Source organism: Argiope bruennichi, chromosome 2 (assembly GCF_947563725.1).
Source record: "Argiope bruennichi chromosome 2, qqArgBrue1.1, whole genome shotgun sequence".
Taxonomy (NCBI): Eukaryota; Metazoa; Arthropoda; class Arachnida; order Araneae; family Araneidae; genus Argiope; species Argiope bruennichi.
The window spans coordinates 114,798,970-114,813,409 of record NC_079152.1 but is presented as its reverse complement, the minus strand read 5'-3'; the positions used below and the strand labels follow the sequence as shown (position 1 = coordinate 114,813,409).

At 27.0% G+C, this 14,440-nt stretch overlaps 1 protein-coding gene across 2 annotated transcripts in view; it reads right to left on the bottom strand.

Moving 5' to 3' along the window:
• The window catches only part of LOC129989869 (autophagy-related protein 2 homolog B-like), a 54,528-nt gene that overhangs the window by 24,325 nt on the left and 15,763 nt on the right, over positions 1-14,440 (bottom strand). For both annotated transcript variants that reach the window (XR_008785825.1, XM_056098105.1), the window contains exons 11-24: positions 13,085-13,376; positions 12,409-12,568; positions 11,554-11,655; positions 11,310-11,456; positions 9,361-9,437; positions 9,060-9,232; positions 8,259-8,364; positions 6,179-6,404; positions 2,736-2,878; positions 2,307-2,470; positions 1,882-2,048; positions 1,601-1,751; positions 1,125-1,315; positions 111-298 (exon numbers count right to left, since the gene is read on the bottom strand). Coding sequence is in view for 1 of the 2 variants with exons in the window: in XM_056098105.1 (XP_055954080.1) it covers positions 111-298; positions 1,125-1,315; positions 1,601-1,751; positions 1,882-2,048; positions 2,307-2,470; positions 2,736-2,878; positions 6,179-6,404; positions 8,259-8,364; positions 9,060-9,232; positions 9,361-9,437; positions 11,310-11,456; positions 11,554-11,655; positions 12,409-12,568; positions 13,085-13,376 (2,287 nt within the window). In the remaining variant the exon portion in view is untranslated. The remainder of the gene's footprint in view (positions 1-110; positions 299-1,124; positions 1,316-1,600; positions 1,752-1,881; positions 2,049-2,306; positions 2,471-2,735; positions 2,879-6,178; positions 6,405-8,258; positions 8,365-9,059; positions 9,233-9,360; positions 9,438-11,309; positions 11,457-11,553; positions 11,656-12,408; positions 12,569-13,084; positions 13,377-14,440) is intronic.

Below are 14,440 nucleotides of genomic sequence, written 5' to 3'. Positions count from 1 at the left end.
TTACTGTAATAAATACAATTAATATTTATAATACTTAACATTTCCAAGGAACTGCAAATACATTAATGTAAAAAAATAACAAAATAGACATTAAGAAACTATTATAATACCTGTAATCAATGGCACAATTGCTCAGATTCAAATGAAATTCTGTCACAACAGCTGATGGCACATAACCATTCACAGGTAAATCATGCACTTTTAAGAAATCTATCATTTGGTTAATCCACATTTGATTGCTAGGATGCATGTAATGTCGAAGGGTAGCATCAGAGATATCAATTGCCACCTTAAAAGACTAAATTGAAAAAATAATAGGATTAAGCTTACAGAAATACAAATAAATATAGATAAAAATATAATGAAAAGCTCTTATTCTTTTTTTCTTAAAATCATTTTATTAAAAATATTAACTGTCAAAAATACAAAAGAAATGACTTTGTTTCTTCTATATCTCACTTTTCTAATCGTTTAGCTTTGCAGAAGATAATTTTAAGTCTAAATTTTAAGTTTTCCATAAATCCTTATACCTCTTTAACTATTTTTGTTATAAACTGTTCAAAAAAATATATCCATTTGAAAAAAACAAAAATTTCCAAAATATATAATTTTGAGCCTCAAAATCATTTTTAATTACACTCCAAAAAGAAAAATTCTGACTACTTATGATTTTTTTTTCTAAATAATTCAAATGACTTTTAAAGTATCTAAAAGAATACTGTAATAGATAAGTACAGTACAAGATAATATTTTGGAAATATATGCAATGTAATAAAATAAAAAAAAATGATGGACAAATATTTTAAATAAAGCAAATATCAATAACAGAAATTAGCAAAAAAAATAAGAATAATAAATATAAAAACTACACAGTTATTTTTGTTATTGATTTTGTTTTTAAAAAAGTTAGGAATATTTATATTTATTGTTGTTGAGTAATGATTATGAGCGGACAAAATTAACGATGCGATAATAGGTCATTTCTGTGTTGTTAAAAAAGATAAATTTATATATCAATAATGACATAAGGAAGAGAGATGTTCCCCTAACTGATAACAAGAACAATAAAGATATACACTCAAACCTTGGCTACTATCACAAGAACTAATAAAAAAAGAACTTACTTTTAATTGTTGTTTTGGAGTGTGGTGAATATTAACAGATATTTTAAGCATATCACCATTTCGAAAAGCCTCACAAGTTGAAGTTTTCAGACGCATTGTTGGATCTGTTTTATAAATAATGCGCTGCATGTTTTGAGGTTGACTTCTACTTAATGGTTGAACAATTGGAAGTTTATCTGCCTTCAGAAAAGCTAAAAAAAAAGGCAAGAAAAGAAGAGTGCTTTTCTTTATATTTATTACATTTAAAGATCCTGATTCTTTACAAACAATCTATTCGTTATTTAAAGATTTAAAAAGAAAAACACAGAAAGGGAAGAATACGTTGTAATTAATAATTTTTGAACTATGGCTATGAACTTCTGATCCTAAATAAATACAATTTGCTTAAAACTTTAAATAAGTATTAAATCACATTAGTATTACGGCAACTAAAATATGAATGCTGAAAAAATAAAAAAATAAAAAATTAAACTTACCATTATGATATAAAGTACTTTTTTCAGCTAAAACACAGAAGTAAGCTTCATTATCATCACCCTTGTAAGAAGAAGCAATAAAGAGATGACCTTCTTCAGCTGACAATAAAAGTTTTCCACAAACATCTGGAATTACCTCATTTGCACTGTCCTAATAATATAGAAGAATAACAAATAACTAATAACAAACTAAAACAAGTGATTATTTATACATTTCCTAAAATATATAGATTCAAAACTATCAAATAAACAATAAAGAATATATTAGAATTAATACAAACCAGAATTGGAGTATATACAGCCAAATTTCCTTTAGTTATTCCTATTGTAATGGAGATTTTTGTGAAAGCATTGCTATTTTCATTCTTTTTGTGTTTAGGTTTTTGTCGTAAATTCAATTCTGAGAATGAATAGTAATTCACATCTTCTTCTGAATCAGAATTAGAATCTAAATTTTAAAAAGAACAAAAATTTATCAAACCATAATATGATTCTTTTATGTCAACCAAAACAAAAAATATTTTAAGCAATAGAAATTATTTCTATTATCCAATACTTACAATAATAACTAATATTTAGTTATAGAATATTTAAGAACAACATTCCATTCTAGAAATTTATTAATAAGATCAGAGTGTTTTAAGTTCTTAGACCAAGAAAACGACAACTAATCAGAAGTATCTAATCAAAATTTTAAAATACTTGCCAGTAGAAAATGGTCTAAAAATGTGACGAGTTTCAGAACCAAACTCGCTCATAGCAGCTGGATTCAGTTCTAATCCAGGTACATGAACCTTAAACCCATTAGGATCATAAGGTGCTTTAGGTGTTAATACTGTCTTCTGCCAAAGAAGTAGATCATTGCCCAACCTATGAGCAAAAAGGATGCATATTCAATTATACTGGTTAGATATAACAAAACAAACATAAACAAATATGGTAATAAGTAAATATGGTAAGTAAGTCGAACATGGTACTGTATTATTAGTACTAGAAACAGAAAATATTACTGACAGCAATCAACTCTAATTGCATTCTAAAAAAAGCATTGCAGCAATAACAAGGATGGATTAATAGAGGAATTAGATTTAAAATATAAATTGACAAACAAATATCCAAATGTTTAAGCACTTACCTATTATAAATCAATTCAAAAAACTCTTTGCTAGGCAAAACTAGATTTACAGTTGGAAGTGAAAATTCATATAAATATTCACTGTGGGTAATTGTTTGTTCCATGAATTGAAGAATGGTTTCTTTATCAGCTGGTTTAATAACCTAATAATAGATATAAATTTTTTTTAAAAAAACTAATAACTTCTAAAGCACTGAAAATCAATCATCTATAAAAGAAAAATAATAAAACATCAAATCTGTAATCATTTACAGTTCAATCTGCAGGAAAAATAAACAATAAACTAAACAGATTGAAAATAAAATATAAAAATTAAATAATGAAATATGAAAATAAATACTTCATAGTCTACTTAGCACTTAAGTTCTAATCTTCAAAAGTATTTCATAACCTGCACAACATTTAAATTACCAATTCACATTATGCAAATCTAGAAAAAAAAATCCCTGTTTTTTTCCCAGGTATACACAGTATAAGAGCAAATGCACAAACAGTATTTGTGCTAATTATAATAGAATAAAAATAGCCTCTAGTTTTCATCAATGGAAAAACAAGTAATAATTCAACTTTATCTGGAATAATAATATATTAAATGAATGTTTATATTTGCTTAAAAAATGTTTATATATATATATATACAGGGTGGTCATAAAAAAACTTCCCCTATATATGAAACCCTAGCGGCCTATCCACTCAACCAATCGAACCAAAATTTCAGATATGGTTGTTTGAAGGTATGCGCTGGAGATTGTGATGATTCTAAACAAATCAGAGCTCACGGTTACGGTTATAGTGAGAGAATTTCGAAATTTTCGAATGGCAACACCCACTTCTTCCTTGAGCATTCAGCGTATTGAAAAACCACAAATGACGTTGAACGATTAACGTGTGACGAAAATTGCCGGCGTAAAGCATTTGCAAAGAAGAGCATTATAAAGGACTAGTGACAATACAGAGAGGAAAGAAAAAAAAAGCTTTTATAGGAGTGGAAAGTTATAACTACAGGTTTTCAACGTGTTTGCCTTTGCAGGCGACAACACATTGCATTCGGAAGATTGTGGACAACAATGTCGAACGTAACATGAAAGAAGGAATCTGCATAACTTCACACGTGTTATGACATCTTGCAATTCTGACACATCTCGTGGACCAGGCGTGTACACCTAAGATTTCAGATAACCCCAGAAGCAGAAATAAATAGAAGTGTGGTTGGGGGATCGCGATGGCCACGAAACCGCAAAGTTATGAGAGATGACTCTATCACCAAAGTGTTGTTGCAGCACTGATCGAACACATTGGGTGATGTGTGGAGGAGCCCCATCTTGCATCCATACAATGTCACTAATGGCATTTCGTTTCTGTTTTTACTGTTTAACCCTGTGAATTATGCAAAGTGTGCCAAAGCTCTTCCTCTCTGTGTTGTCATTAGTCCTTTATAATGCTCTTCTTTGTAAATGATTTACGCCGCTAATTTTCGTCACACGCTAATCGTTTCAACGCCATTTGTGGTTTATCAATACGCTGATCAATTTGCGCAAGGAAAAAGTGGGTGTTGCCATTCGAAAATTTCGAAATTCTCTCACTGTAACCGTGAGCTCTGTGTTGTTTAGAATCATCACAATCTCCAGCACATACCTTCAAACAACCATGTCTGAAATTTTGGTCCGATTGGTTGAGCGGATAGGCTGCTAGGGTTTCATAAATAGGGAAAGTTTTTTTTTTACCACCCTGTATATGTATATATATATATATATATATATTGCTTTGCTTATTGGATTTTAGCAAGACAAAATTTGCATGTTAAGAAAGAAAAGAAATTATTGATCACTTACCTCATGCTCTCTAATTTAAAGTCACTCAAAACTAAAAACTGAGTCAAACTAAAACAAAACACCATTCTCGCCAAAATACCATAAAAAAAATTACAAAGGTGTGTGGGGGGGGGTGCATTTTCACATATTTGAACATCAATTTCAGCAATCTATGCAGATCTTCCAGTTTCATCCCCCCCTTTGCAACAATTTGATTTACAAGTGCTTTTTTTTTTTTTTAATTTTTTTCTCCCTGGATTTTTTTCTGTTTTTCTAAAGTTTTATAATACCTCATATGCATTAATTTTACATGCCGAAGTAAATCTTTTGGGATATCTTAAGTCACCTCCCTAAAAGTTTATGTCATCATACATAATTCTTAGAACAATTAAAGAATCTTCTTTCAGATTTTCAAGAAGCATATCTTTATTGGTACTAAACCCATTTTCCATAATTTCATTACCATGTCACAATACCAGAATTATGTTTATTGTTTCCCAAAAATCAGAAAATTTTTTAGACCTCAAGACAGACAAGTTAGAACAGGAATCATCTAAAAGAATTCCTTTATTAAATTAATCAAGTTGTTCCAAATATTTAAATTGGATCTTAGCACTTTCCGAATATCCAGTGGGAATTTGTACTTTAGAATAAACAAAAGGAAGCAAATACAGCATTCTTTTCCCCAATAAATGTGGATTCAAACAAAATGCAAGTTTTAACACAGCATCAAAATTTTTGGGCAAGCATTCATTTTTTTTTTTTTTTTTTTTTTTTTTGAGTATTCTTCTCAAATATAAAATATTCTACTAAAAAGTGTATCTTTTCAGTTTCAGTAACTCCACTAATATTCAATCAGTTTGCGGTCACTATCTAATTATGATATTATATTTATGCCTTGGAAATTGGGCTAAACAAAGGAAGGAAAAAAAAAAAACAATTGGCAGACAAAAGGAAAAGTGTGCAAGTTAAAAAGGGATGATGTTCTGTGGCTTAACAATCGCAAATGGTGTTATTTTGTTTCTAATGCAATGGCAGCAATTTTTTTTTTTTTTAATTTAATTCTTGCAAGCTTAAAGAGATCAACACTTTCTAGATGGGTGGAGGATGGGAAATCCTAAAAAATTTCTTATACTTTTGCAATTTTTAAGAAAATTTTTTAAAATCCTTGCTTTTTCTTTATTTTATGGACAATTTTTAAATCCCCTGTTTTTATCCAATTTCCCCAGTGTCATGGCAACCTGCAATTTTCAAAATATTTTATATTTTCTCAGGTATAATTAATTTTTAAATAATATATTTGCTCTTTTACAATATATTAAAAAATAATATATTTTATAAATTTGGGTAACATGGAATACTGGATCACAGTGGCCTTATTGTTATCACTGTGCCATTTAGCAACACCACACTACATCCCGTGAAAACTATCTGATCTAATGACAACTAAAATCATCTAAACCAGTCTTACCAGAGGCAAACAAAAGAATCCTGATTAGAAGTGTGGGTGATATAGCATTAAAAGGGGGGAAATGGAATAGGGGAAAAGATGGGATTTAAAAAGACTATATTCATAAAGATAAATAAATAATTATTAAAATTAAAAGAATAGTTAATATATTATTAGTATACCTGTTCAAGATCAACTGGTGAATCTTTGTTTTCTTCTTTTTCTGAAGTGTTTCTGTTTTTTATTCTAGATCCATAAAACACAGAAGCAGAAGAAAATGGAGAAGGCTTTGTGTCTAAATTTGACATTATTACATCAGTGATACTATAAGAACATAATTCTTCATGCTCTTCAATACCAGGATCTAAATCTGCTCCAGGAACTTTTGTAGACTGATGTATCACTAACCTAAAAATATTATGAAATTAGGATATAAAATTATATATTACTGAGAAAATATTAGTAAGATAAAATAATTTGCTTTGTCATTCTAGTTTGCTCTAGTAGATGCCTTGTATACATTAAACAATGTAAAAAATTTTAATCTTAGTATCTCTACTAGCTACTAAGAAATTTGACATCATTAAATCAGACATGCTGTTTCAATTCTGTCATTAAAGAGTTATGAAATATAAAAGTAATTTTTTGGATGAGGAAGGGTGGGTATATAAAATTGAGTACTAAAATATTTATATTTAGAAATATTATACTTATTCTGATATAAGCTAGGATACCATAAATGGATGTTAAAAATAATCTCTACTAATAATAAAGGAATTTCTGAAGTTCTTGCTCTACAGGTCAGACTGTTTAATGTTGCATAAAAATAATACTAAACCATTTCAAAATTTTGAAAATAGATGTTACAAATTTAACAATCCTGTAACTTTTCCCTAATTTCTAACATTTTTTAATAAAATGTACAAAAAAAAAATCAATTACATCGTTGCCTTAAAATCAAAACTTAACATTCAGAAGAAACATTAATTATTTTTGGTAATAATTTTTCGATAACAGATTACATGGTTGGTTTCAAATTCAAACTGTTTCCATTGTTTAATCAAATATTTAATTGTACGATTTTTTTTTTAAATTATTGAAAGTTGAAGAAGAATTTTGTTTAAAACTGTATAGTTTTACAAGACAGCTAAACAGTGAAGACAAAACTGCAAGATTTAAAAGAAGATGACCCAAAGATTTATGTTTTTAATAGCACTATGATGTCATGGGAATGGTCTCCATTAGAAAGATACAGAATGAAAAAAACATATGAAAGGCAATTAAAGCAACATGGCTTTAATAGCTGACAATTGAAGAGAAATACAGACAAAGTTATATCTAAGCAATTTTAATGGAATTAAATACAAACAATATAACTGGTGAACTAACTGGTTGCCAAATGCAACTAGTCAGTTATAAAATAATCAATGCAAAATCCTGAAATTAAAAACAGAATGTCGAAATACGACTTCGTTTCACTGTCACCCTACATGTTATTTCTGACCATCAAGTATTAAAGAACTGTAAAGTATAAGAGGAGCATGTTAATGACATTAAAAAAAATATTGTAATAATAATCATCAATCTAATTCCATAAATAAATAGGTTTCTTGTTAATACAAAGAGTTATAAAATTATATACACTACTTCAGAACTTAAATATACAATGTTTGATACCTTCGATCATACAATGTTTCCTAGCCATTTAATGCATAACATTCACTTCTAAATTTGTTATTATATAAAAAGTAATAGTTTCAGATAAATATTTCATAGAGCAAAAGTACTTTCTTTATTTGATTCTAATTTGTAAACTGCATATTTGTATCTTTTGAAATCACTAACTAAAAATTAAATCAGCAATTTCACAAATGTCTAAGATGTAATAAAAGAAAACATACTAAAAATTTAAGACTCTCAGAGAAAATTTTTAGAAATATATTACTAAAAACCAAAATAAATGCTTTAGTAAGAATAATTTGTTTTCTAAATTTTGTAACATGAAAACAGAAATCCAATTAATTGCTATACTTCATCAATTAAGGAAGAGTCAAGAAAAAGTAGTGTTTTTAATGGGAAATATTTAATTGATAGATCTTTTGTAATTTATAAAGACACTTTAATATATTACACAAAAGCACTAAAGAAAAATTAGTATTTACATATAGTTAATAACTTTACAACATACATAATTATATACAGTTTACCAAGTAAACAACAAATAATAAGTTTTGTAAGTTTTAGAGTAATCATTTGATTTACCTGGGTAAACCAAAGCCATTTTTTTGAGCAATTTCATCTACATCAGGGTCAACAGAAACACGAAGGAAAGAAACAGGTTCCTCATTCTCCGCTTCTTTAAATAAAGCTACAAGGTCAAAAATTTAAAATAACTATTAAGTGGTTTTTTTTAAATTTTTTTTTTTATTTTGCTAAGCAACCATTAATCTTTAACACATTACTGCAAATTAAAGGGAATTTAATGAATAAAAGGAAAACCCTTCTTAAATTAAATCAAATCAATACTTTAAAAATGAAAAAGGACATATAACAATTTATTTGTTTGCAAATTAATTCTAAACAAATGCATTTATAATTTTTTAAATGAAATATATAACTTTATGTACAGTAAACAGAAAGAGAGAAAATAATTTTCATATGTAAAAGAAAGAAAAATTCATTTTTTTAAGAATTTAAAAATAAATGTCGCACAGAAGGAAAACAAATTTTAATTCTGAATTTTCCTTAAAAAATACTGACTATATTATTACAAACAATATTTACAACATAAATCTCGATATGCAGGTAAAAAACCCAATCATGATTGTTTTAAGAAAAACTCATGTATCTAGCAAGATTTGGTCCTTATGAAAATTTCATTCCGAACTAAATGAAATGATAAATTTAACATGACAATTAATAAATTACAATGCTATAAAATTCATTGTTCCTATTTGAAATTGATTATAAAATATCAGAAAAAATAAAATTTCTAAATTGTGAAACTGATAAGTATTTCAAGTAATGTAATAATTTGCACACAAACAAGTTTGAAAGCATTACCATGAAGATCTCTGCACTGCAATTCATATTTAGACTGAGTTGCATCATCATCAACAGCTGTCATCAAAGTGACATCTTTTGATTCTATGATCAAAACTTCAGGATGTAAATTCTGTTGCCACCAGGGCACTCGATCCATATCATGCACAGATCGTAAATCAGGAATAGGAAATCTAAAACACAATACAACATTAAGATTCAAAAAGGAGAACACATTTTTAATAACATTAGTATAAAAATCATACACATGTACAGTCCAAAAAAAAAGAAAAAAAAATCCATCAAAACATTTTAAGATTACCTTAAGTGAATTGTTAAATCTGGGCTAAAAACAGAAACTTCAGTTATTGGTGAAGACCTAGTAGATTCTGAATCCTTCTGTAAACATTTTGAAATAAAATTACTAAGAGAAGAATTCATTAGGCAATTAAAAAAGACAGGGAATGAAGAAAAGATCATTTAAACCCTTATGAAAAGGGTTAATTTTTTGAAATTTTACAAATCCATAATTTAGCACTTTATTCTAAAATATCTTCCTATTCAACAATTTTTTTTTTTTTTATTTAAATGTGCAGAGAAAGAGAGAGATAGAGCTTGAAGATTAGATATGATTTATAACAAACTAATTACATCAAAATCAACAATATGTTCATAAGCTTAGTCAAGATTAAACAAAAATATATTAAAATAAATATACATATGAATTTGGAAATTGATATTTGCAGAATCCTTCATCTTAAGCTATAAAAAAATTGGTTGATCTTTTAAAAAATTAACTTCAAAATATACAACACAAAATTAGCCACATATGATTCTTAAACATGAAAAGATTTCTAAATCTCAAATAAATTGTACTTTCATTGCCATTATAGAAGAAAAGAAATAAGGAAGAGATAAATTTTTCTACATTTCCTTATGCAAAAAATTTAATGTCTTATTTATTATTTGAATAATAATCAATAAATTAGAAACACTATATAATAGTTATTTTTGGTAACAATTTATCTGCAGAGAATATTGATACTTTTAATTTTAATAAATTCTTTTATGTATAACTCGATATTCATGATTTTCTTAATAAAATATTTTGGTTTCCAAAAGTTAAAAAAACAAATTGAAAATTTGTAATAAGTTGGTTAAAATAATTCAAAATTCTTGTAATTTGAATATATTACAAATAAAAGCAAACTACATTGACAAGCCATATCCAAAAGAATGGCAAGTACTTCCTACTTCATATTAATATGATAAAGCTTATCCTTTGACTGCTAACCATTCTAGTTGAAGTGCTTTTATGTGAGCATCATGATCCAGCAATAGTGAAAACTGGGACTGAACACTGATGGCTTTTTCCCACATGTCACATCAATGATTTTTGCAGAACATATTATATTATATTATATTATATTATATTATATTATATTATATTATATATGTCCCTAGCAGTCAAAGGGTTAAAACAAGTTGTTTAGGAGGGAACCACCAATGAAATATTTAATAATTTTCAGATAACTAATAATTTAACATTGCAAATTGGTTAAATGATTGTTTCATGATAGGCTAATTGTAGTACCAGTTTTTAATAAAAAGTTCAACTTCTTGAAATATCAAGCCAAGAGTTGCACTACAATCATTAAAGGCAAGCCAAGAGTTACTACTTCTTATGACTAGTATTTGTGACTTCGTTCATGTCACAATAAGACTGTTACTTCTACCCTATTTTAAATTGCAGCTAATTTCTGTAAAAGAAAGGGCAAGAATAGCTACTCCAATATGCAAAAGACTGCAAGGACATCTAAATAATTATCCTATATACTTCCCACCTTCGGAGGGAGTGTTTAAATTGGGCACGTGGTCAGGTAAATCAGGCTATTAAATACCTGATGAAACATTAAAATTTGTATGAATTTCACTGTATTGAAATTTATTATTGAAAATTCTGCAGAAAAAAATGTTTTTAAAAATTCCAAAATTTAGGGAAAATCTGTAAGGTAACTAAACTGCTATTGGATTTTTTATCCAATCAAATTTTAAAATAACAATAATTAAGTTTTGTTCAAAAATCACTTTGAAACGCACATTCCTACTTCCCAAAGTATATCTGTTCCAAATTTGGTAGCTCTAAATCAAATGGTCTGTGCTATAACTTATTAGCAAAAGTAATTTAGAAAAAAAAAGCAATTATTAAAAATAATTTAAATTTTTTAATGCTTTTATCTGAGAAAATGGAAAAAAAGAGGAAAACTTTACCCAATCATTTCTAGCATCCAACTGACTTGAGGAACCTTGAAAATTTAAGAGTGTCTGAATGCGATCAGTCAGTGAAATGTCAATCTCGCAAGATAAGGGGCCAAATTGTATGTCTAATTTATTGGCTGGAGGTTTGATAAGACGACTCTAGAAAAAAAAATTAGAATAAAAATTCTATCAAATCAGTTTAAAATTAAATTATTTGAAGACTAAAAGGAAAATAATGAAAGAATACAATACACACTTGGGTTGTATATTCAACTTGCTGATATTTTAAACCAAAACAGGCTTCAAAAATTCCAGAATTTCCATCATCCATGTTTATTTGTCGATTGCATGCTAAAATCTGCAAACAATCATTCACTGAATTAAATACAAATCAAAGAAATTAGTTAAATGAAGTAAAAAAAACAAAAAAATTTAATTTCTTCACTTTGTACTAAAGCAAATTTAAATCCTAACATTCAAAGCAGATTAATAATAAAAAAATTTATTTAGAATCTAAATAAAAGAAAGGAGGCAGAGTTAAGCAATATATTTTTTAATGAAAAATATTATTCATATGAAAAGCCCATGCAATAATTAATTTGATTAGCAACAGAAACAAAAACACTAAAATAATATAATAAATCATTCTATTAATGAAACAATTTCGATGACAAAAATTCTGATCAATATCTTAAATGCATCTAATCAATTTCTATGTTCAGATTTCATTTTCTACAATTTGACCACAAATATAACATTTGTGAAAATCTAACTTCAAGTAAATAAAATATGTATGTTAAAGGGATAACTGTAGAAAAATTACCATTATAATATTCATTGATATAAAATGCATTAAAAATTATATACTAAGAACAATTTTTAAAGATTTTAATAATACATCAATTAATTTAGACTTTAAAGTAAAAAAATTTACATTGTTGGCATGCTTAAAGATACAAATAAAGTAATACAAATGCATGTCTTTCAATACTGCTCATTGAACACCTCATATCAATCAAAAGAGCAATATTTCATACAAATCTGAGCAATGTATATAAAAATTTCATATCTAATCCAAAAATAAATACATAAAAAAAAATTGAATACATACTGGAACATATACACAGGGTTGTAACTTTTTAGCTACATTTGCTGAGTTAAACAAACATTCTAAGACTTCAAATTTTGCCAAAGTGAGAGAGAAATCACTTGTGCATTGTGCAGACGATGATCGTTTACTTCCTCTAACAGAAACTGAAGAAGCCATCAATCTGAAAACAGGAATTTGTAAAATATTAACATTTATTTTTTCAAATGTATTACGTAAAAATAATCATAACAAAATAGCTCATGATTACAATTTTTAATACATTATTTTGCTGAAATTCAATATGAAATTCAGAAATATAAAAACTAAGGTTTTTCCTTTATTATTTATAAAATTTAAGATATTAAATGACATTAGCAAGAAAGATATTTAAACCATACAAACATACAAAGAAAAAAGGATATTATATTACAAAAATGCTAGTTTAAAACAAATGCTTATGCTTTTCAAATCGAAGCATACTCATGAACTACTAAAAAGGGGTTGTTGTATATGGGGTACAAAAATATAACAATATTATGAATTCAATACTCAAAAGTTTTGCACAAAATGCAGTTTACAATATTATTCTTTAAGAATTAAACTGATTGAACAAAATATAATCTTTGTTCCAAATAATAATAAAAATACAATATATTAATTTTATACAACAGATTACTAAAAGAAGAATGCAACTTACCTTAAGTGATTTGTTGCACACAATTTTGAAAGAGGTTCTTTAGTGGCAGAAAAGTCTGTGAAATCTAGCCCACTAATTTGTAAAGAATGTAAATCATTAAAAAAGGTCTCTGCTCTTTCTTTCAGGGAACATGACTTTTTCGAACTAGATTTTGAAGTATTATCTGAGCTTCTATTCAAAGATTCATGAACACTATCATCATGAAGAATGATTACGCATAAACTACTAAAACTACCTTGAAAATAAGATAATTCTGACATTTGATCTTGGAGCATTGCTTGAACAGTAGACCCTAAAAATACATATAAAAAAATGTAATGTCTATAATGTAATCTATAATATTTTCTTCATAAGTTACAAAAGCAATGCTGTTCTTAACTTCGTTTATATCAAAAAATTTTAAACTTGCTTAAAATACATCTTCAAAAATTAAACCCTTAATCCATAAAAAAATATCAAGCACAATAAAATTAATAATAAAACAAACATATATAATATCAAAATCATCCATATAATTGCAATAAAATAATTACATGTAATTACAAAAGTTACAATCACAAATCATATACTTCAGTTATATCTAGCCTACAATGAGCAATATAAATACCAATCGATGACTGGAGTTTGCAGAATGATATTCATCATCAAAATAGTAAAGTTGGTGATTTAAAAAAACTTCACAAAGAATACAATTACATAATGCTTTGAAATTTTTTTAAGTACACAGAACTCAATAGTTTATGTACATACAAAAAAGAATACACATTAAAAGTGCTGCATAGATAAATAAGTTATCATTGCCTTGATGTGAGCTTTCCTTGACTCAATAACTTCAGGCTACTTCATATGCCTTGTTCATACTGAGAAAATATCAAGAAATCACTATCAGCAATGGCAATCACAACAATCAAGGCAAAGTATCATGTAACACATAATTCATTCAAAATTAAAAATCTCCGACACAGAATCAGAGGAAAAAGAATATGATTAATTCAGAAAATAAAAATTCTAAGTTCATAAAATCAGTAGCTAAATATAGACATACCATTTCCCAATGAAGAATATTTTACACTAAATGTAAATATCAGAATAAAAAATTCGCTTACAGGAATTATCAAACTTGTATTCAATCTCTAGGTGATATTTATTTGAAATTTAGTATTATTATAGTTGAAAATCTCAGATAGTTTCTAAGTATTTAAATGGTGATGTATCTATTTATGATATATACATATACAACACATACATAATGTGATTGGTCACATTATCGCAATCATCGAGAAAAAATAAGTAACAATAAAAAGAGGGGAAAAAAAACGTAAGCCTAAATACTGTTACATATACAATACTCAAAAA